The sequence below is a fragment of the Scleropages formosus genome, chromosome 24, assembly GCF_900964775.1.
Source record: "Scleropages formosus chromosome 24, fSclFor1.1, whole genome shotgun sequence".
NCBI lineage: Eukaryota > Metazoa > Chordata > Actinopteri > Osteoglossiformes > Osteoglossidae > Scleropages > Scleropages formosus.
Window position 1 is genome coordinate 19,872,349 of NC_041829.1, and position 22,889 is coordinate 19,895,237.

Genomic DNA, 22,889 nt, shown 5'->3' on the forward strand with positions numbered 1-22,889 from the left:
TGTACCTGTAGGGCACGGATTGCGCGTTTCGAAGAGCCCGTTTCGGGAAGGCGCTCAAGATGTCTTGGAAAGAGACGCCCTCCAGAGATGTGCGATAACGTTCACCGCTCGCGTCGCCACACCTCCGCTCTGCGCCCGGAACGGAACGGAAGGCCGACGTCTCGGCCGCGGGTTCCGAACGACGGCCTTGGGCGCGCGAGGCGCCTCTTTCCGGCGCCGCAAAGGGCCGCCCGGTGTCTTTATTCAATCGAATCCGCAAAGATTGTCAGCAGTCGTCTCCAGCGTTCGATACTATTGATGAGTAAGTGCAGTTAAATAAGCAATCGTTATTTGGGGAAATTAATGAGCGAGCGATATTGTTCGCAGGGACGCATCCCGATGGTTGCGCTCGCGGTAATGAACACGCTGCCTTTGGTGTTTGGAAACAAAGAACTAAGTGGGTTGTAAACATTGCTCGTAAATTAGTCTCCGTTCCCGTCCTGTCAAGCGTTCCATCACCGAACTGCACATTATTCCATAAGTCATAATTTCACAGCGTTCACGAGTCCACGGATGGGCGGCGCGGCGCCGGTCCCCCCTCGTGCCTCCCGTTGCATCGTGACCCGTTAATTTCATTGTGCGCTTCATCATCAGTCAATAATCGGCGGCTAATTAATGCAGCAGCCGTGCGGGTGCGTTTGTTTGCATCCGTGCGTGCGTGTGTCCGTGTGTGTGTGTGCGTTTGTGCGTAAGCCTGTGTTTGTTTTTCTGTGTCCAAGTGTGTGAGACCTCATCTTTTCGTGTGTGTGTGTGTGTGTGTGTGCGAGGCCCTGTGATTGCATGTGTGTGTGTTTGCACGAGAGACTGCTTTGCAAGTCTTGGCTCTGAACCCTGACGTGAGATTAGGTTTGGAAGTCCTCTCTATTCCCAAAACTGATCCAAAACCACTCGACCCCCCCGCCCACAGTCACACTCTCTCTGGATAAGTGGATAATTCTGCTTACCGCAACAGAAGCTGAGAGAATTTTCTCCCTCCCTCCCTCGCTCTGGTGCAGCTCAGAGGACTGTGTGTGGTGGGGGGGGGGCGATGGATGTACCTCCTCAAAAATGGTCTCTCATCTCATCTGAACTTGACAACCCCCCCCCCCCCCACTTCCCCCTGCTCCCAGGACACCGCTCACCCCTCCCGACGGAGGCAGATTGTGTCTGGCGCTGGCTGGTGGCTCTCCCCGGCGTTGCTAAATAATGGATGGATCTCACCTGGTGGTCTCTTCGCCCAAACCCACCCCACCCCCAACCCCCAACCCCCAACCCCCCGCGGGGTGCGGCTCTATGCTGGAGGCAGAGTCCGCGTCGCATTCATCAACATTCTCCTGCAGCCTCCTCGTACTTCCCCTTAACCTCTGGAGCTGTGTTCCTGTTTATTTCGCGCACACACACACACACACACACACACACACACACACACACACACACACACACACACACACACACACACACACACACACACACACACAGAGTCCCCCCTCTGTTACGCTCCCTACTGTTGATGCGTTCCACTGTGAATAAACCAGCGCGTTTGCGTCGCGTCTCTCAACCGCCGTACGTGCGAACGCGACCGAGGAGTCGCAGATTTACCCCGTTTTACGTCGGAACGGGTACAACGCGGTCCGAACGACCGGGCGTCTCCCGCGAGTCCGAATTATTCTCCCCGTTTCATTTGAGCGCGCGACTTTAAAGAAACGTGTCTACACGGTGTGTTGATTGAATTTTTTCGTAAAGCAACCCGTCATTGTTTTCCCCTTTACGTTTACCTCGTAAACGACGGTTTTCTCTTCGCGCGGCCGAGCCGTTCGTACCCTGCGCCGGCAGCGGGAATCGCGCTCGGCGGCCCTAACCGCTACGCCGAACGCGAGTCCGCGCAAGAGCCGACGGGCTCGACGGCCTGCGGGACGGTCCCGTAGTCGCTCTCGGCTCTCGTTCACGGGATGCGAATATGAGGCTCCCCTCCCGACGCGAATCGACAGTTGTCACGCTGCCGCCGGTACACGTGTCGACTCGCCGGATCAGGTGCTCGGGAACGGCACATTAAAAATACATGCGGTGTATGGAAATGATTGTGCCAATTAGCGCGGCCCTTAAAAATAATGAATAGGTGCTTCCGCAGTTGTGACACGCAAAATGCTGATTGTTATTATTATTTAATCAAACGTGCATTGTTGCTCTGCGGATTGCTACAATTAGTATAATTAAGTGTTATGTTTCATTAGTAAGTGCCGTCAATTGACAGGGTAAAGACGGGAAAGTACTTTTTGTTGTGTTTTTTCCTTTTTTCCCCCCTCCTTGACCACATTGAAAAGCAGATTCTGTGAAATTGCACTGTTTTTCTAAGTCACGTTTATGCTTATGAAACCATGTGCGTTTTTTTTTTTCCCCCTTTACTGCGCAGTTAACGTGTCACAGGAAGTAAAGCGGTCTGTTCCGAGATATGGTTGCGGTTCCGGCTCGGCGGTTCCGAGCGATCGCTTCCGAGCGCCCGCGGCCAGCGGAGACGTTCGCGTCGCGCTTTCACCGCGTTTTTACCCCTGCTTGTGACGGCTAGTTTGACGGCCCGGTCGTGTCGCGGCGCCTATCCGGGCCTCCGTGCAGGGCCCTCGAGACGAGGTGCAAAATCGCTGCGCACCTGTTTCAGGTGAGGAGTTAGTGCCCTTATCGTAACCCCAGCTGTGTTTCAGCCATATGAACAGTTGCCTTTATTAATAAGAATATGCGTATTATTTATCCGAGACCTCCGACCCCAGAGACTGGCAGTGTTTGCTTTGTACACAAAGCTGGATACGATTATTATTGAAATGATAATTTCCCCACTTCTACTCTGTCACTTCCGGTACTTTGCTCGAGGGTATTAAAGCGGAGGCGAGGATTCGAACGCAAGACGTTCTGGATACCAAAGACTGCGGTCGCTGTACTGCCTCGTCTTCGTGAGCTGTGATTACGCCGAGAAGGGCAAGAATGGAAAAATGATCGATTTTTATACTCGCTCTGCAGAAGAAAGTTTACGGTGAAATCTCTTGTGAAACATTAAGGTAAATTGCAAGTACATCTTAAATACAGTATATAGTATTTTTGTTGGGGCTCGTGAAAGGTTGAGGTGCTTGTAAAGCAGGATGTCAAGTGACCCGAAGCGCTCTCGGTTCAGCTGCTACAGTAGCGGTTAAAGCTGCTGTCTTCGCACCCGAAGGTTGTAGGTTCACATCCCGCTTCCACTTGTAGTACCCTTGAACAAGGTACCTATCCTAAATTGTTGCAGTAAAATTATCCAGCTGTACTAATGGGTCAATAATTGTAAGTCGCTCTGGAGAAAAGCATTAAATAAACGCAAATGTCTATCGACCGCCCTTGTGTCGCTCCTTTTTGTGCTTCGTTCCAGCGCGTTTGTCCATCCGTGGAGCGAGGACTCGATTACAGGTTTTATTTATTACTGCGCTCTGCCTTTTTCCAAGGAATTATTGAGGCGACGGTGTTCCTTTGTCCTCCCCCCGAGGAGCCTCCGCTGCTGGAACACGAAAATTGAAAACACAATGTTTCCTGTCTGCCTATTTGCAAAAGCTGGACGTGATTCCGGCCTGGAAAGGGCGCTTTCCTTTCGGGAAGTGTCGGGTCGCGCTGCGCTCCGCAAACAGTGGAAAAGAGACTTGAAGAAAATCTCGGAGACTCAGTGTTTCCACTGTAAACACGCTAAACACTTTCCATTTTCTGCCCCGTTTCGTAGCAGGGGCCTGTTGGGTCCCCCCCCCCCCCCCCCCTCCACCAGTGGGCGGAACCCCTTCCATTACCCCCCTTTTTTTTTTGAAAAATAAACTTTATTCATCCCTTAAATGAAAATTCCAGTTTTTAGATTTTTTTACAGAAATTGTATATTAAAGTGCTTCGTACTGATTCGAGTTTGTTTCTTTGTATTCTTGCTTTTTGTGTGTCACCCCAAGTATTTGGTGAATTTATTTTGCCGTTTCTTTGTTTAGAGGGGCGGTGGTGCAGCGGGTTTGGCCTGCGCCTGTTTTCTGGTGGGGCTGGGGTTCGAGTCCCGCTGGGGGTGGTGGACTGGTGGACTGGTATCCTGTCCTGCGTGTGTCCCCCCCCCAGCCTTGTGCCCTGTGTTGCCGGGTTAGGCTCCGGTTTGCCGCAAGTAGCTTCAGTCAGCGTGCGCCGTTGTTTATTTATCCAATATGGACCGAGGGCGGCTTCCCTTATCGTTTCTGCCTTCGATGTTCTGGCGCTCATGTCTCCCTTCCCTGCGATGCGGCGCTGAGCGAACCGTGCCGGCGGCTGTTGGCCCGCACTCCATCAACGATCCGGCGCGCCGTGCCGTCCGTTAACGTGCATCCTTAACCTTCTCGTGGCGAAACCTAATTAGTCACGTGTCGATGTTTTCGTTCCACATTTTGCGAGCTCGCGGACTGGACGTATCTGGCTGAACTTGTGAATGAAAAGCAAAAAATGTTGTCTTCTGATGTTGTCCGTTTTTTGTGAAGATCGGAGAGCCAAACGAAGGCAGAAAAACCCATTTTCTTTCTAGCGGTATTGAAGGAGTTGTTAAGCTGGACTCTCCATATCTTTTGCTTTAAAAACTCATCTAAATGGAAAACACATTGTCTTCATTACTTGCGAGTAGTGAATGAACACGGTTGCCATGGCGACAGGCATCTGAGGCCGAAGGCTGATTTAAGGCCAGAGAATCGGATACAACAAAATACCTTCTAATCCGGTAAAAATGGCTTACTCCATCTGAAAGTGCTTTTAAGTACAGTTATTTATTTTCAAAGGTGTTGGATGACAGAATCTACGTTTTTATTTTTGTGCCCCATTTTACCCTTCTTTGGGTTGCTAAATGCCAGCCAAAAATGGAATTATTTCATTGAAAACTTGTATAATGTTACAGTGATACCGCAACTATCTTTGTTTGAACCAGCTTGTTCGTCTGCAGAATGTAAACATTTCTGGAAATACTATGTTGAACGAACGAACGAACGAACGAACGAACGAAGGCTCAAAACAACTGCAAGAAAATTACCTAAACCCATTCATTGTTGTTCTTTCCCACAAATATATAACAGGATGCCAGCACTCCAGATACTCAAAAATAAAGTGCAAACAGTGAGTAACAACAACACGCAGACATGTTTGGGCTCACGTCATCTTGTTCCACCGTTATTCCTGATTTTCGCACCCGACGCATCAGCACTACAGTCTGCAGCCTTGCCTGGTGTGTGTGTGCGTGCGTGCGCGGGCGGGAGAGCTACGTTTGGGGGCATTAAGGAACCGGTAAGACGTGCTCCAGAGACGGGACCGGCGAGGAAGCAGGAGGCCGTGGCCACACAAGTGTAAGAGCGACCCGAAATTACGAGAGGCGACGAGTGGCGCCGAGGCGATCCTCACAGCGGACGCGATGGCGCAAGGAGCGTTGCGTTGCGGTGCGGTGCGGTGCGACGCAGGTAAATCAGTCACTCGGTTAATGATAAGCGCTCGCTCAGACTCCTGGGGAATGAGCGACAAGGTGCCTTTCTGGGAGGGAAATGAGACGCGTGGCTAATAATAGGGGAACAGCCCACCGGGGAGGCCCTTCGTCACGGCAATCCGCGTCGCCTCGTAATTGGTTTACCTGCTACGTCGCGCCATATTGCTTTCTGCGAGGGTGAAACAAATTACTAGGGGGCTTGACCTTTTGCGGTGCTCGGCCGACTCGGAGCGCGCGGGCCGTCCGATCGAAACGCGACGACGCGGCCCGATGCGCGCCGGGAGGCGGGGGCTCGCGGGACGAGGGCGTGGGCGCGGGCGGTTTCCGTCGAGCTCGGGCGATGAGCCGCCGCCACCGCCGCCGCGTGGAGCTCCCGGGCGTGCGGTACGAAGCCTGGCGCCGCAGAGTTTCTGGGGGCGGGGCGGATGGGAAGGGATGCAGACGGTGATTAATGACACCGCCGGTTTCCGTCGGGTCTCTCAGGGTCACCGTGTTTATGTACGCACTTGGTGCTCGCTCCATTGTTCGACCGGCACCGGCCGGCCCCGCGTCACGCCGCTCCCCTTTCGCCTGTGACCGAAACGCAAAAGACGAAAAAACGAAGCGCGGAGGGAGGACGTAACGGCCCGTTCTGACACTCCGTCCGTTTTAGCGGCGCTATAGATCGGCTCCAATTTAAATCTTAATCCGCTGGGATGAGGTGCGGTCTGCCGGATTGATCCGGCTCCCGGTGGCTGCGGCGGTTGTTTTTCTTTGTCACGGACGCTTCGATGCGGGCCGACTCGCTTTGCTGCCGCTCCGCTCGCCACGGGCGCAAAATGCGGCAAGGCGGGTCTTCGTCGAAACAGCCCTTATCTTTCTCAGATTTTTTCCCCCCACGTCAAAAGATCAGACAAAAATGAGACATGAAAGCAAAAGGAGATGATGCGACTTCCGCCCCCCCCCCGTCTTTTACGTTACTGATCGCTGTTAAACTGAATATCCATTCGCCAAAACCTCCTGAGATCCCCAACAAAAGTACCACTCTTTGTTCCAAGGTGGTCTCCGTCCGGGGCGCAGGCTGGCCCCCGCCGCTCGATACGTGCGACGCGCCTCTAGCTATAAAGAGACTGCCGTGCTGCTATGCTAAGTCTCATATTGTAATGACCCGCCTTGCTGTGTTCGAGCAGGAATTGTGTTTATTGTAACTGGCTGGATTTGGGTGACGTACGGGGAATACGAGGGCGTGATCGATCGAGTCTGCCGGTGGCAGAAAGAAGGGCGTTAAGCTGGCTGGCGAGGCTGGCGAGGCTGGCTTGAGGCGCAGGCCCTCGAGGATACGGCGTCCTCGGACCGAGAGCGTTATTTCTCCGCGCGCCGCCGTTCAAATAAACTTTCGAAATGAACGCTCCCTGCGCGTCCTGCTTGGGAACATGGAGCGTTGCTGTCGGGGCAAGGATCCTTGTTGCTACGCGCAGCGTGTCTTTCGCATTTACAGTTATGCGGTGGAAGCCATAAAGGAGATAAAGCAGCTGTGTTCCAGGCCAAATTAGAATGATTTTTTTCCTTGAGGGTCAAGTTGACGGGTGGGGTTATCGGTCAGGGCGTTTGCGTAAGGGCTCGAAGTTCCCGCTACAAGTTGTAGCAGCGGATCCTTCGCTCACGTTTAGCCCTTTCCCAACGTCCTTTCCCCCCCGCAACCGCGAGCCTGCTCTCGATCCATTATTCACCAATCGCATTGAAGTCGCGTCTCGCATCCGAACGCCCTGTCTGAGGGACGGACAGAGGCGGGGCTCTTCTAATCGTAGACGACGGCTTTAAAGGCAAAAGTTATGCATCGCTATTAATTAATCATTTTAATTGGCTAACTGCCCCCGTCTGCTTTCTAAGGGCTTCGCAAACGAGCCGTTGGGTAGATTTCCGCTGAAACGGGCGATACGAGCGGCACTGCGTGGAGAACGCCGTTAACGGCCTTCGCTCCTTTGCATCTCAAAGTGTGTGTGTGTGGGGGTTTTTTTTTTTCTTTCTTTTTTAAATCCACCCCCATCTCATTTTGGTTTTCCAGTGGTCCCTTGACCTCCCGGCACAGCGGGTCGCTCCAAGCGAGAGAAAAATGGCGTTTTAATTGTTGAGCGAGAACGGGCCGCGTGGACGGTGCGCCGGTCGAGCGTCGCCCAAGCGTGAGCGCGGCAGCGCCCCCGACCGCGTGCTCGCGGCACTGCGGCACCGAGCGCCTCTTCGCGGGGCCTTCCGGAGCGAGATTCATGACCTGCGGCGGGGTGCAATTACTGATGGTTCAGCAGTTCCTGGCCCGAAACAGTAGGACATGGAATTTCTCAGCTTTCGGTTGGGTAGCGCGGCGCTAACAGCTTCCCTGGAAAGATGCCCGCTCGTTCGCGTTGGCGTCGACCCAGCCGTCAGCTCACCTTGTCGTTCATGCGGCCTGGCAGGAGTGCAAACTCTGCCTGTTGTTGTTATTCGTGCACGTTAAATATTATTAATACGTTACACTTATACGTTATTTTTTTTATGTATTTATTATTTATACATGGCGCAGTTATATTTTACCTAAACATTAAACATTTACCATAAATGACCGGGACAGCAGCTACTATGGTGGTGCGAGCTGTTAACCTGAGGTCGAAACACCTGGGTTCGGTTTCCCTTCTTGCTGTAGCTCTCTTGAGCAAGTTACTTACCCTGAACTGATACAGTAAAAATAGCCGTGCCCTGTGAAAGACTGTGATTGTAAGTAGCCCCTTTTTTGGCATTGAATGAATGAACGAACGAACGAACGAACGGACCTTAAATAACACAACACTTATACATGTGTCATTCATACAAATTTGTGTGCTGTCATTGTCAGATTTTAACAGTATTGGAAAGGAACAATAATAAAAGTGACGTGTTGAAATGTGTTTGTAGCACATATTGCGTTACCGTTTCAACGTGATTCATCTGAGTGCTGCCGCAGCCGGTGTAGTGGCTATAACCGCTGCCTTGTGTTCAACGGATCTGGGCTCCAATCCCTGCCCCTGTTCAGCAAGGTATTTACCCTGAATTGTTGCAGTAAAAGTTACCTAGCTGTATGAATGGGTAAACCATTGCGCGTCACAATTTGGAGAGAAGTGTGTGTTAAATACGTCCATGTCATAAATTTGTTATTCCTGCGACCGCAGAGGTGGATTCGAGCGCTCGGGGCGCCCGCTTCAGCACGGCGTGCGTTATTCTTGGAAGCGGTGGCCCGATGGCTCGGATGGACCCGAGGGCGTCGCAGCGTCCCTTTTAGGATGACCTGGTTTAGAGCGCTTTCGCGGGTGGGGGCCATCTCCTCCCACGCACGGCGGGAAGTCTTTCTTGCGCTCTGGATGACGGCCTGCGTTCGGGTGCGCTCGGCATTGTCGGTCGCTCCGTTAAATCCCGAGTGCGCCGTGCACGTCGCCGAGTATTTTTAGCCTCGAACGATCGTATCGAAATGAGTCCCGCGGCCCGAAACGTGACGCCCTGCCCGAAAGTGCAGCGTTAACCAATGAAATGCGGAGACCCGGTCCGATCGGCGATCCCCTTGCCGTCCGTCGGGCACGGGGTACGTTCTTCCAGCGAAGGCAGTAAGGAATGTAGGCGTGGTAAAATATTCAAGGCAGCCCAGGCTCCTGGGACACGCCTCTCGGAGCAAACTGGCTGCAGAAGCCGTGTGATAAAATAATCAGCAAAACACTGGAGTAACGCTTGTGCATCCCGACAGGTTTTTGTGTTCCGGTATTTTTGGGAGAAGATTTTTTCCTCCACCTATTTGAGACACTATTAGTATATAATTCATACAGAATTATAGTCTTCGCATCTTCGAAGTCACATAGAAATTGGGGAATGAGCCAAAATTCATGCGGTAAAAATTAACCAGCTCTATAAGTCATGGGCACAATGACTGAAAAGTGTTACACTGACACTTTTCTTGAAGGTAACTTACAGTGTTTAGCTGTTTGCAATTATTTACCCATTGGTGTAGTTGAGGGTACGTAACTTGCTCACGGGTAATACAGACAGAAGGGGGATTCGAACCTACAACCTTTACATGCAGAGACAACAGCTGTAACAACTACACTACCCTCGTAATAACTAGCGGAATGAATGAAAAGTAACAAGTTTGAATCCAGTGATGGAACTACCAAGGTACCAGGCACCACATTAAAGTGGAAGAACACCTTGTATGAACCATACATTACATTTACCAGACACTTTTCTCCAAAGTAGCTTCCAATTAACTCTATGTAGTGTTATCAGTCCGCACACACCTTATTCACCACAGTGATTTACACTGCTAGATAAACTACTTACACTGGGACACTCATCCATACATCAGTAGAACACACACACTCTCTGTGAGAACCTGAACAGCATGTCTTTGGAGTGTGGGAGGAAACCAGAGCAAGCCCCACACAGAGAGAACATGCAAACTCCATACAGACTGAGCAGGGATCGAACCCACATTCTCTCACACCACCCAGGCACCGTGAGACAGTAGTACCTCTCGCTGTGCCACCGCATCACACATACATCTGAGCTCGTTGTTTCGTGAAGAGAGAGGAGCTCCGCACCTTCATCATTTGACTCGTCGCGTCTCGTTGCTGTTACTTCGGCACCTGCAGCGGGACACTTCTCCACTTGTAGAGGAACATGAGCGCGTCGACCTTCCCGCACAAGAGCCCAGCTCATATAGGTGCGATGAGAATGAGGCGCCCGTGCCGAAATATTGGAAAGGGCAATTCGGGAAAAAAAAAAAACATTTCCATCTAATTAAATGATGTTAAAGTTGGGGGTGCGGTGGTGCAGTGGGTTGGACCACGCTCCTGCTCTCCGGTGGGTCTGGGGTTCAAGTCCCGCTTGGGGTGCCTTGCGACGGACTGGCGTCCCGTCCTGGGTGTGTCCCCTCCCCCTCCGGCCTTACGCCCTGTGTTGCCGGGTAGGCTCCGGTTCCCCGCGACCCCGTATGGGACAAGTGGTTCCGAAAACGTGTGTGTGTGTGTGTAAATGCTGTTAAAGGCAGCCATCGTGTTGCGAGTCCTCGCAGTCCCCCCGCCACCCCCCGGGGGACGCTGCTCCAGACAGCCATTTGTATTCCTCGGCGCTCCTGAGACGGCGAGATGAAATCTTTCCTGATTCATTTACACAAGGACAATCAAAACATGGCAGCCGGCGATCCCAGCAAATCCGAGACGGAGAGAGCGAAGGGTGGGGAGAAGGCTGGGGGGGGGGGCTGTCTGTTGCCTGGAATTCATCACATCCTGGCGTAGGACCCCCCACCCCACCTCTGTGTCCCGATAAGGGAGATTTGTGGGGAAGATTTACACTCTCCTGGGGTCCGCGGCCCTTAAATCAGCCCCACTCCCACAGCGAGCCGTGTTACTGCGGGACGTCCCGAGTGAACCCCCCCACCCCCAACCCGGCACGTTGGATCACTGTCATGCCTTTAGTAAATACAGCTCAGGCACCGGAGTGTCGCTGCGCTACCTTCCCTGTCTCTAATGGGGCTCGCTGACGGTACGAGGGCTGTGTCCCAAGGACCCCGTGGCAGTGGCTGCGGTGCTCCGGACGCCGGGCTCTGCACCGCAGTTCGCCGCGTTTCAAGCTGGACGTCACGGTTCTGGCATTTTTCAGTCCCCCCCAGTGGGGTTGCGGTGCTAGTGGCCACCCGACCAGGTGCTGTGGTGTGGTGCGGTGCGGGGGGGGGCTGGAAAGGGTTTCACAGGTCGTTAGGAAGCAGGCCTTAAATGAGCAGCGATGTTTAAAGCCTTGAGTGAAACATCTATGGCTCCGCCCCCTTTGCCCAAGGAACCACTGACACGTGTTCACGTGTTCGCTCAGACACCTGTCCTCCTCCTCCTCCTCCTCCTCCCCAGGGTTTCAACCGCCCCGTCCCACGTTTTCACTAGAGCGGTTTAGGGTAAGTCCCTTGCTCGAGGGTAGCACATCAGGAGGTGGGGTTCAAACCTGCAACCTTAAGATCCTAAAGGAGCCGCCGTAACCGCGTCGGTCCGGTTTGGGGACCGGAGACGCGACCCGTCAGGAAACCCGAGACCGCGGTCCACGTGTTCTTGGGCGGCGCTCTTTGTGAAGCACAAGGCGATGGGCTCCATTGTGGCTCATCTGTGTGTGTGTGGTCTTAAGAAATGCCGTTTGCACTCAGTTTGTTCTTTGTTTGTGTTGCGTCTCCTTGAAAATTTATTCACAAAAAAAAACAACATAATTGAATTATGTATTTTTTATATATGTTTACATATATTGAATTATGTATTTGATATATATTTACATATATTTTATTCTTCCTCCAGCCGAGTGCCTGCTGGCGTCCGGCGACTCCTCCTTTCGGCTCTAGGAAGCGGTTAAGGTTTGTCCGGAGTCCCACGTAGGCAGCGTCCCGGTCCTGGAGGGGGGGGGTGGGCTCTGAGAACGGACCTGCCCCCCTGTACTCCTCCCACATTAGCGGAGGCCCGCAGCCAGCTGCTCGGGGGTCTTTGGAGGGGGCCGGCCCATCTGCCGATCCGTCTTTGTGTCATTCTGCCGCGCCGACAGTCGGCCCCAGAGACTCGGTGAAACGTTACACTCGGCTGGGGAGGAGGCAGCCCCCCCCCCCCCCCCCTGACCCCCGCAATCTCACCCCTGCGATTTCCGTGGCGTGGACCAAGATCCCCGCGTCCCACCTCCCGCCACACGCGCTCCCTCACTGCAGACGCACCTGGCGCTGCGGCGGCCGGCGGGGTGTGGGGTGTGGGGGTCTTCCCTCGGGAATTCAGGAACCTTCCTTGCGTGAGCGGACAGAGAGGGAGAGTTAGGATCGGGGTGGGGTGTGTGGCCATACGTGTGCAAGTGACACATGCTGGCCCGGCGAACAGGCTGGCGGAGCTCTCTGATTGGCTCGCCGGAGAGCACGTGACGCGACTGAGCATCGCGCTCCGGCGACGGCCGCCGCTGCGGCTCAAACCACATTAAATACAAGAAATCCATTCCCAAGCCTGTTAAAGCAGCACACGAGGAGGGGAGGGGTGTGGGGGGGGCACGGTTGGAGGGGAGAGGTAAGGGGTGGTTAAGGAGGGTGTGGAAGTAGCACACACTGCCAGTGCCAGGGTGGCTCAGAGCCTGATGGGGATTATGGCAGCGTGCGTGAGGCCACAATGGCGAGCTGGTGCAGCGCGCACGGACACACACACACACGGACACACACACACACACACACACCTCCACCCTCCCGCTCCCGCGCATAACAAGCAGCGCATTGTCCTTGATGAGTCGCCGCACCTGGAGCCCTTTAGCAGCGCTACAAATAACCCTTTAATGGAACCCTGTCCTCAGGCCGCGCAACTTTGCCCCCCACCCCCACCCCCACCCCCACCCCCACGATGCTGTTCAGTGCTGCCGTTACTTTTACCGTATTCTACTTTTACGTTGCTCACGCATTTCTCCAAAGTCACTTACAGCGTTGACTTTTTTATAATGAGCTCCTGCAGGGTATTTTTACTGTGTCGGTTCAGGGTAAGTTACCTCGAACAAGGACGCCAGAGCAGGAGGTGGGATTCGAACCTGGCTTCTTTGAGTGCGCGGCGCCACTAACCACTGCGCCACCTGCTGTCCCTGGAGCTCATCTGCATATGGTCGTCCCTGTGCGTCACCAAAAACCAGCGCGCTCACAAGTACGGTAACGGTACGTAGCAGTGGACGTGTGCTCCAGGTGGCCGGGTGGGGGTGGGGTCACGGCACGGTGCGGTGCGGTGTGGAGTGGGGGGGGGGGGCGGTCTGCCATCGCTGCTTGACTGCGTGATGTACATGTTCACAGTCTATATAACCTGCAGCATCCCGAGGTGGAAATGAAACGCACCCCCTCTCCCCAATGGGGTGAACCGACGTGCCGGGAGGCCGCAAGCCACTTACAGGAGACCCCCTCCCTGGCGCCTTAGGCCGTGCCCCCCCAGCCCACCCCACCCCACGTAACAGCGAGCGTTTCCTCACATCTCGACACAGCAGCGGTGGCGGGTCGGGGGCTGATGCGGCAAAGCCAGCTCCGTGGTCGGGGCTCTTTAACCGTCTCTCCATAATGACCCCAGGGAGGCAGATGCTGCTTCTGGAAGGAGAGAGTGTTTACATTGGGGGGGGGGGGCAGCGCCCCCAGGGGCCAAACACTTAACGGCTCCTGTGCGGATCGTCGAGGAACCGCGCGTGTGCCGGGGTTAAACGCAAATCCGCGCCGGTTGTGTAGGGGGCTCTTTAGGGGCAGGGGCTCCACGCTGTGCACGTGGTAAAGGAAACCATCGCGTTCGTTCGCCGGTCGTTCTGATCCTCGACCGCAGGGCCATGTTGACAAAGTGGGCGTCGCCCGAGGATCGGTGAAGAGAGGCTTCTCATTACAAGGAGAGGATGCCACGATGTGTCTCCCGCAGGAACGTGGCACCGCCAACGTCACGCCACTGAACCTCGGTGCCTTTCGTTTCTGGTCCCTCTTTTGCAACTCTCTTGCCGGTCCCAGTCCCGCGTTCGCACCGCGTTCGTTTCGTTGCGGTCTTCACCGGGGCCAAGTAGTCCGATGCGCACTCAGAAACAACACGACACATCCTGTGATGTCATGGGTTTGGGCTGAATTAGTTATTTTCCCCTGCATTCTCCTGCAGTAGGCGGCGGTCAGGTGGAAGTACCATGTTTTTACTCCAGATACAAAGTGAAGTTAATGAGGAGCCTTTGTGCTGATTTACTGTAACAGACTCACATGAATGTGATGCTGCTGTCTGGAATCAACTGGACAAATAATGAATAAATCTCGGTAAAGCGGTATAGTGTTGGGTTGTGTGTGTGTGTGTGTGTGTGTGTGTGTGTGTGTTGTGTAAGACTAGAACAGACTGGTTTAGAGAGCTCCGCTGCGAACTGTGAACACCACACACACATATATACACACACACACACACACACACACACACACACACACACACACACACTGTCTGAACACCCCCCTCGTACTGTAACGACACGACAGCTCAAGGTTCGACCAACTCGGGGAAGGCGTGTATTTCGGGCCTGTGGGGGGGGGGGGGGTGTCGGACCGCTCGACATCGGGAACGGGCGTTCTCGTCTTTGTCCCCTTCCGCACCCTGATGTCTTCGTGGGTGTCTCAGCGCGGGAGCGCCGCAGGACGTGCGGGTGCGAGGGGGTGCCGGCGGCGTGACCCCCGCCCCCCGGCGCCGTCGGACATGTCGGCTGCGCCGCGGAGCGGGGAAACCGGTTCATCAATAACCTCAAGGTCAGAAAGGCAGCGCCGGCCCAAGCGCACCCTGTTAGGAGGCAGCCGCTGCGGATTTGTGGAGCTTGTAAGGGCTTAAAGTGACACCGCAGGGCTCTTTGCGAGGCGGCGCGGCGAGAAGGGCACGGCGCCCCCTCCTGGTGGAACCCGGGCGCCGCAGCCGACCCCCTGCGTCCCGAGTCCCCGAGAAGGAGTCGAAAGGAGCAACGCGTAGACCGTTCGTCCCCCGTCTCTCTTTTACAGCGAGAGTGGCTTCAGTTTTCGGTGCCCGATGCCCGTCTGTGGACCGACTCCACCTGGAGGTGCCCCCCTGTGTGGCGGAGCAGAGTCGCTGTGCCCCCCCCCCACGAGGGTATGGTTGCGTTTATTCATCCTGGTGACACTTTTCTCCACTATCACCTGACAGCGTTTAGCCCCATACACTGAGTTACCCACTGAAACACCTGGGTAATTTTAGTGGCGCAACCCAGGGTAAGTACCCTGATGCGGGGTGCGAGAGCAGGAGGTGGGATCGGAACCCGGGTGACTGATTGAGCGCCTAAACTGGGGGGTGGAGCCCTGTGGCTGTGGGGAGCAGGCAAAGGGGCTGCACTAGATGCTCTAAAAGCCCTTTCGATGCACAGTGGCATAGATTACCGCCCCCCCCACCCCACCCCACCCCATCCGGCGCCACGGCTAAGTGAGCATTATCAGCACGGTACAGTGGCCTCGGCCGGAGACACACGCGGGATTCTAGCCGGCACTCTGTGTTCTGGAATTTGTCACTGCGCGGCGGCGATAAATACGGAGGCTGAGCGAGGGGGGGGGCGACTCCTCGATTTCTACCTATTAATTCAGCCGCCTGTCCGCTTAAAGCTGCAGGACACCATAAATTACCGGCAGGCCTCAGTCTGCGATATTTATTTGACGTTGAACGCAGAGATAAATCAGGTCGCCGAAGCGAAATTGATAACCTTGAATGCAGGATGTCACCTTTTTATTTATTTATTTTCGCGTGTCATAATGTCGCAAAGCAAGCTGCTCGTTGTATCCCTGTTGTTGGTGGGGGGGGGGGGGGGGTCTTGGGGGAGCCCATCCACGATCCTTTTTAATTGTCACCCAGACTTGAGAAACGTGCCTTTTAGCAGAGGACAGGTGCAGGGGTCTTGTTGGGAGGGCGTGTAGAGACACGGTAGAGACTGTGGAGCCGGAGGGGCGGGGCCTATCGGAGGGGCGGGGCCTATCGGAGGTGCGCACGCGCCCTGCCTGCGTGTGCAAGAGTGTACTTTTGTTCTCAAGTGTAAGGTGGTGACTCATGATGCCTGGGACTGAAACAGAGACCCTAATTACCCCCCCCCCCCCCAGTAGGTCTCAGCGCGCCCCTCAGCTGCGGCGTCCGTCCCGGGACTTGTTGGGCCCGTTGCGAAGATGTTCTGGGAGCGGGGGGGGGGTACTGCGCCGCGCCGATCTGACACCCTCTCTCTCTGTCTGTCTTTCAGAACGCACGAGTTTCATGGCTCTCAGCTAGAGACCAAGGAGGGACAATCAAGATGAACTCGATTCCGTCGATGGACCGGCACATACAGCAGACCAATGATCGGCTGCTCTGTATAAAACAGGTGAGCGCGTTAAGAACGCGACCCCCCCGCTGCCGGCGCCGCGGTGCCCTTCGTCCGGGACGCACCGCGTGGGTCCCTGTCAGTCGGCGGCGGCGTGCCAGTAAGGTTTGATTAGGAGGCAGTCATTTGGTTTAGGGGCCCACCATCAGCACCACCAGCAATACCACCACCACACCTCCAGGAATACCACCCACACCGGCACCACCAGAGATACCATCAGCACCACCTACACCACCACCACCGCCACCAGTACCAGCACTGAAAACACTTGGAGGGCGTCGTGTCGTGTGGATTTCAGGATGGCGTATTTTGATCCGAGTGCCTCCGACGGCACTTTGCGAGCACACTCACAGGAGCAGTACGTGGTGTTGATGGGGGGTGTATTCGGTCGTCACGTTTAACACAAAACGGGTAGAGTAAGAATAGAGTACGGACTGAAGGAAACACAGTAAATGCTGTTCAGAGTTATTCAGAGGGGTGTGTATGAGCATGTCTGCGTTGTATGGGAGCAGAAGTGGATATGGCAGCGGGACTAAATATACACGTGGTCCCTGATTTACGATGGGGTCGCGTTCCGCGAAACCCATCGGAAGTCAAAAATATCGTAAGTCGAAAATGCATTTAATGCTCCTAAAACACACCTCTGCGTGACAGACTGGGAGATGCGGATCGCTGTCGCTGGCCAGCATCGCGAGAGAGTATCGCACCGCATGTCGGTCGCCCGGGTAAAAAAATCAAAATTAGAATTATCAAAAATTAAAAATTATCAAAAGTACAGTTTCTGCGGAACGTCCATCACCAGCTCACCATCGTAAAGTCGAAAAAATCGCAAGTCGATCCATCGTAAATCGGGGGCCACCTGTACATCGGTGTAATATTGTTAAACAACATTGTTTCGGATACGTTACCGGTGTAACATTTTATCTGCATTCTGTTAGTTTACAAGCTGGAGAACGAGACTCTTAATTCCAGTCCATTCAGGAGAAATATGGATCATAATGTGCACTTCAGGGGTTCATCGGGGACACTTATTATTTATTAATTTAGCAGACACTTCGCTCCAAAGGAATTCACTCTGCAAGGTTTGTATGTAAAGCTGCTTATTATATACTATATTATATATATATACACAAAATCTCTTACTCTGCTCAGCGAAAGTTATTCTGCTCACAGGTGTCGCAGCAGGCGCAGCACTCGAACCTGAGTCTCTCCACTCTAACCGCTGCTCCACCTGCTGTCCTTATGTGCGATTCTCGTCTTCCGCTTCTACTCGGACAATGGCGTCCCGTGAGATCCTCGTGCGTCTCGCCGGAAACACGCGTGCGCTCCGCGTCGTTTGTCACGGCGTGGGCCCAGCCGGGGGCTTAGCCAGACGCGGAGCGCTCGGAGACCCCTCTCTCTGACCCGTGGTCTCGGGGGGGGGGGGGGGGGCCGCGCTTACGCTTTCCGGAACCCCTGCGGCAGGCTGGAGGTGTGCGGCCCACCTGTCCCCCCGGACTGCTATAAATGGTAATTAGTTAGTGTTTTTATCAGCCGTTAGAGGGATCGCCTTTCAGAGACAGGGCTGCGTGGGTGTGGGGGGTGGGGTGGGGTGGGGGCGCTGCAGCCCCTCTTCATCTCCTTTTCTCCCCCCCACTTCACTGGCTGCCTTTGTTCTCACACCTCCTTTTATTGCAGAAGGAATCAGTGACACAATTAAATGGAGGTGTGTTCATAACCCAGGGCCGCGACTCCAGGTTCCCACTTTGATCGCTTCCTGACGGCGCGTTTGTTTTTTCCACACACACACACACACACACCTTTTTCGGCGTGGGTGTTACGCTTCAAGTTTCATGTCTTCTTATGGCACCGCGGGGGTGCCGTGCCACTTACACATTAACGGATTGTTTGCCGCTTCTAATGTTTTCCTCAGATTGGAGCACATAAACAAACAAACAAACAAACAAACAAACAGAAAGTTGCGTGCGCGTCTGTAACGTATTACTTGCCGCCTTCAAAATGACTTTATTTCCAGCAGAACACTTACGCTGTCCCTCGCGGATCTCATTTAGCAAACGTTGTTTCAAAGAACCGTTTTGTTTCGTTTCCTTCTTTCCTTGGCCGCGAGAAAAGGCAGAAGCGGAGGAGGCCACGCGACCACGCGGCCACGCGCACGTTTCTCTCCCGCCCGACCGACCGACAGGAGCTCCGCGGCTCCCGCTTTCGCGGCCCGTCGACGTGAATGACGACGAACCCGAAGGGACGAGGGCGCCCGGAACGTCGTCCCGCGAGCTTCTCTTTCTCTCGACTTCGTCACAAAGTAGCTCCGTCCAAATCGATCGTTTAGCACCGTCCCGGGGGTCTAATGGGGGGCGGAAGTGCTGCTTTTACGCACCAGAGCCTCGCAGCCTAGCAGCGCCGTGACAGCCTGCGCAGATTTGCATCTTATTAGTCGAGTGTTTAGATTGCGGGGGTGCGAGTGCATCGTGGGACGCGGACACACACACACACACACACACACTGTCGCTCTCTCTCACTCTTTTGCTCTATTTCTCTCTCTCCGTCTCTCTCTCTCACACACACTCTCTCTATCTCCATCACACACTGTCTGTCTCACCGTCCTGCTGTCTCTCACACACTCCCTCTCTCTGTCTCTCTCACATTCTCACTGTCCCCCCCCCCCCCCCCTTTTTTTCTGGCACTGGTAAACTGTAAAGTGTGCTTGTTTTGCGGGGAGGTAAACAAAGGGAAGCCCGTCTTCACGTTTTCTCCACGCCAAACCCGCAGCACCCTCTTTAGTCCTCCTCGCTGCAGATGTAGTCACCTGACATTCATTTACCACCCCTACCCCCGACTGCCCTTCGGTTGCTCCTCTCCGTAGAGGAAGGGCGCTCGGGACGGGAGAAGAAGAGACGATTCAATACGAGAATTCGCCGCAACAGCGGAGCGAAGTGCAAAAAAGTTCCGTCCGTCACCCGTCCGCCGGTGCTCTACCCCCCCCATCACCTTGCACAAAGGTGTCGCTCGCTCTCCCCAGCAGCACAAGTACCGTGTAGACAGGTCTCTCCCACCGCTTCTACCACGTGAAACAGTGTAAAAGCAGATGCGGGCACGTTTCTCTGCTTGGGTGTCGTGTATGAATGGAGATTATTCAGCTGCGCCGTATTTCTTTCTTATCATTTACTGCCGTCATGACAGATGGGGAAATAAGCAACGGGGAAAATGAATTAAATTGAATTTGCATTGACTTTATCTGAGAGACAGTTGGACGTAAGAGCGCCGAAGCCATTGACGGAGCGCCAGAACGTACTCGTGACTCGCGGTACGACGCAGTCGCACGCTATCGCGCACCGGGAGCCAGTTTCATAAACACCGTTCATACGTTGCCAATTAGAGCAGCAGTGTGTCTGTGGAGAAGGACGCCGTTCCCTTCGAGGTACGGAGGGATCAGTACTAGGCTCCGTTTACGCTTTTACGCTGGTGAAGAGCTCTTGACCCTTGAGCCCAGCGCACGATTCACGGCGTTCCGGTTCGGGGTGCTGTCTGACCGCACCGGGGGGGCCGATGAACTTTGAACTGAGCTGAGAAAAGGCATCAGGCAGACGTGGGGTTCATCATCGTCATCATCATCATCATCATCATCATCATCGCATGGCCATGTGACTGACCGATCATTACCGCGATTCACGTTTCGTTTTGACATGACAGGAATGTCGTTATGCATCGGTGAAACGTTTGACTTCCCACAACTTTGGGAGCTCCGGTTGTACCTGGATGAACCGCGCTTTATTACAGATGAAGAGGAAGAGAGGCCCAACCAAGGGGAAGGTGATGAGTGGAATAAGCCATCGTCTACAGTCTGGATACTCTTGTGAGCTCATTACTCTGTTTTTACCCTTGCTGCAGGAGTCAAGGGTCTCACTAAATTCAGTGTGAAGCCAACCACAGCTGACCGAGGAGTTCAGATGCTAACTGGATTAGCTTTACACACTTATTGTGTGTGTGTGTGTGAAAGAGAGAGAGCGTGTGTGTTTTTTCTTTTTAACCCTTCGTCTTCATGTCCCATCTGGCCCAAGTACAGAATCCTCCATCGATTAAGGAGATATTGCAAAGAACTCAAACTCCTGGGCTTCGTTAGGAATATGTTCACGCTTAAATTTAGCATCTTGAAAGAGTGGTATTTTTTACCGTGACGGGAATACAAAGGAGTGTGTTATCATGTTGTCCAAGGGGGGACGTGTCCACTTACATAGGCAGGATGTCCATGCGACAAGTCCAGCGCGCTGATTTCTCATGTCGCATTAATAACCGTGGAATTAGACGGGTCAAGAGGCTCGGTGCGGACCAGATGAGATGAGATGAGGGAGTGGCAGCGGGGCAGGAGGGGGCCACGTACCCCCCAGAGGGCCGCTGCAGAGCTCGGTTCACGTTGTCGTCTCTTTGAGGTCCGATGGCGTGCAGAAGGGCCTGTGTTTTACAGTCATTTTCCACTGGACCATGTCTGAACACCTCGGGGCCTCTGACTCAGTGCCCCTGCATGACACGAGCGCGCGCACACACACACACACACACACACACACACACACACACACACACACACACACACACACACGTTTGGGGGGCCGCGCCTCCTGGCTGCTGCGCTGGTTTGATTGGTGGATTTTGGCCGGGGGAAGGTGGAACATCTGTGGTGTGATGCTGCCAAGAGCCCCTGCGTTCCTGGCTGGCGGATACACTGGTGGGGACCCCCCGCCACCCCACCACCCCACCCCACCCCACCTCTAACTCCCCGTCCCACGTCTCCGCTTCTCCTCCACTTGCACATTTGCTCGGGTGCGCTGCCCCCCAGTAGCGTCTAAATTTAGCTCCTCCGAATGCAAGATGGCGCTTTCGCTCGGAGACCTCCAGCATCGGCAGAATCCGCGCAGCCCGGAACGTTCCCTCCGTCGGCACAGATTCGCCCGCAGGAGGATGCGGGAACAGCTCATGAAATAAACAAGACTGGTTTCATCCGGCCCTTGTCAAGCGAAGGCTTTGTAAATTGATACGAACACTTCTCCGGCAAGCCTGACCTCCACTGCCCCCTGCAGGCTGCCTGGGAAGCGCGGTGTGGCGCGGCGCGGCGCCCGCGAGCCCAGAAAGGAATCCGGAATGTTCGCGAGATCAGAGGAACGAACATGTCAGCGCAGCACAATTTCCCAGCTCAGGCTTCACACAGCTCCGTAGCGGCGCTGTCAGCGGGGGCTTGTACCACGTTATTTTACATAAGACACATTTGTACCGGGAAACATTTCCATACCGCTGCCTCGCTGTAGTGAATAATTGTGAAGACGCCGCGTGCGCTAATATCGCCTTTGAGCCGAGACGATAAGCGCCAAGACAGACGCTCATTAGTTAAAAACACAGCAGTTTGGTCACATTTCCTCGAGCCGAAATATAGATGCTGACACGCAGGTGCCGAAGCTCAACTCGGGTTGTCGAAGGGGTGGATTAAGGGGGTACCGGATGGCACGACCTTGGCGCTTGAAGGTCACGGAGGTCACGGCGAGTCGAGGGCCGTCCTTCGCGACCTCGTGCGGACGGCGGAACGCGGACCACCCCGGTGCCCTGCGTTACAGCCGCGGTGCCGCTTCGTGGCTGCGCCGAGCCTGAGCGCGAGACCCGATCGCTTTGGGCGCCGAGGAACGGCGCGCGTGTCCGAAACGCGGATGGACGACGTGTCTCCGTTACTGACGCTTCGGGTCTGTTTCTGTTTTGTCGTTGGGCAGCACTTGCAAAACCCGGCGAATTTCCAGACGGCGGCGACGGAGCTGCTGGACTGGTGTGGCGACCCGCGGGCCTTCCAGCGACCCTTCGAGCAGAGTCTGATGGGCTGTCTCACGGTAAGGCCCGCTCCGACACCAGCGGCGGCACGCCGAAGCGGCGCGAAAGGGCGCCCTGGCCGACCCGCAAAGTCCCGACCGCCATCTGACGTCACTTGGAACCCGGAGCCTTCCTCCAGTTTGCCGCTGGCTGCGCTCTGCCGCTCGGGTTTCCTTCGTTTCGTGTGAAAGAAATGGTGCGAAGACACGGGGGTTCGTACCCAGAAAGTAAAGAACTTTTTCAGTCGGACGATGAATTAATTGATCCTTTTTTGTCGTCGTTGTTTTTTAAATTTCAGCACCTGACGACAGGTAGTAAAAACCATTTAGTAGAAGAAGCGGAAGTGGAAGGGCTGCTAAACGCGGGGGAGACGAGGGTCCCTCCGAACGGCCGATGGTCTTTAGAGCTTTTAATTCCTCGGTTTAACTCGGCAGTTCAGCCGCCCCCTGCGGAGTTTGTAGGAGCATTTAACTGTGTAATTAGTCCCATATTTCCTAAAACATGTCATTTGTAAAAGATCTTATTTGAGATTTATAACCTACTGCGTGGCCTTTATTCAGGCTGTTTGGGGTTTATGGGTAAAGAGTAAACTCGTGTTACTGTCCTATACAGTGCAGCTGGAAAGTATGTGAACCCTGTAGGAACGGTCAGTGTTCCTGTATAAAATATTTAAATAGTCCTGAATCTTCAAATATAC

General features: G+C 54.3%; 1 protein-coding gene across 7 annotated transcripts in view; it reads left to right on the forward strand.

Annotated features, from left to right (window-relative positions):
• The window catches only part of zmiz1a (zinc finger, MIZ-type containing 1a), a 123,703-nt gene that overhangs the window by 61,500 nt on the left and 39,314 nt on the right, over positions 1 to 22,889 (forward strand). For all 7 annotated transcript variants that reach the window (XM_029248836.1, XM_029248835.1, XM_029248841.1 and 4 more), the window contains 2 exons: positions 16,232 to 16,351; positions 22,099 to 22,212. In XM_029248836.1, coding sequence (XP_029104669.1) covers positions 16,283 to 16,351; positions 22,099 to 22,212 — 183 coding nt within the window. In that variant the 5' untranslated portion in view covers positions 16,232 to 16,282. The remainder of the gene's footprint in view (positions 1 to 16,231; positions 16,352 to 22,098; positions 22,213 to 22,889) is intronic.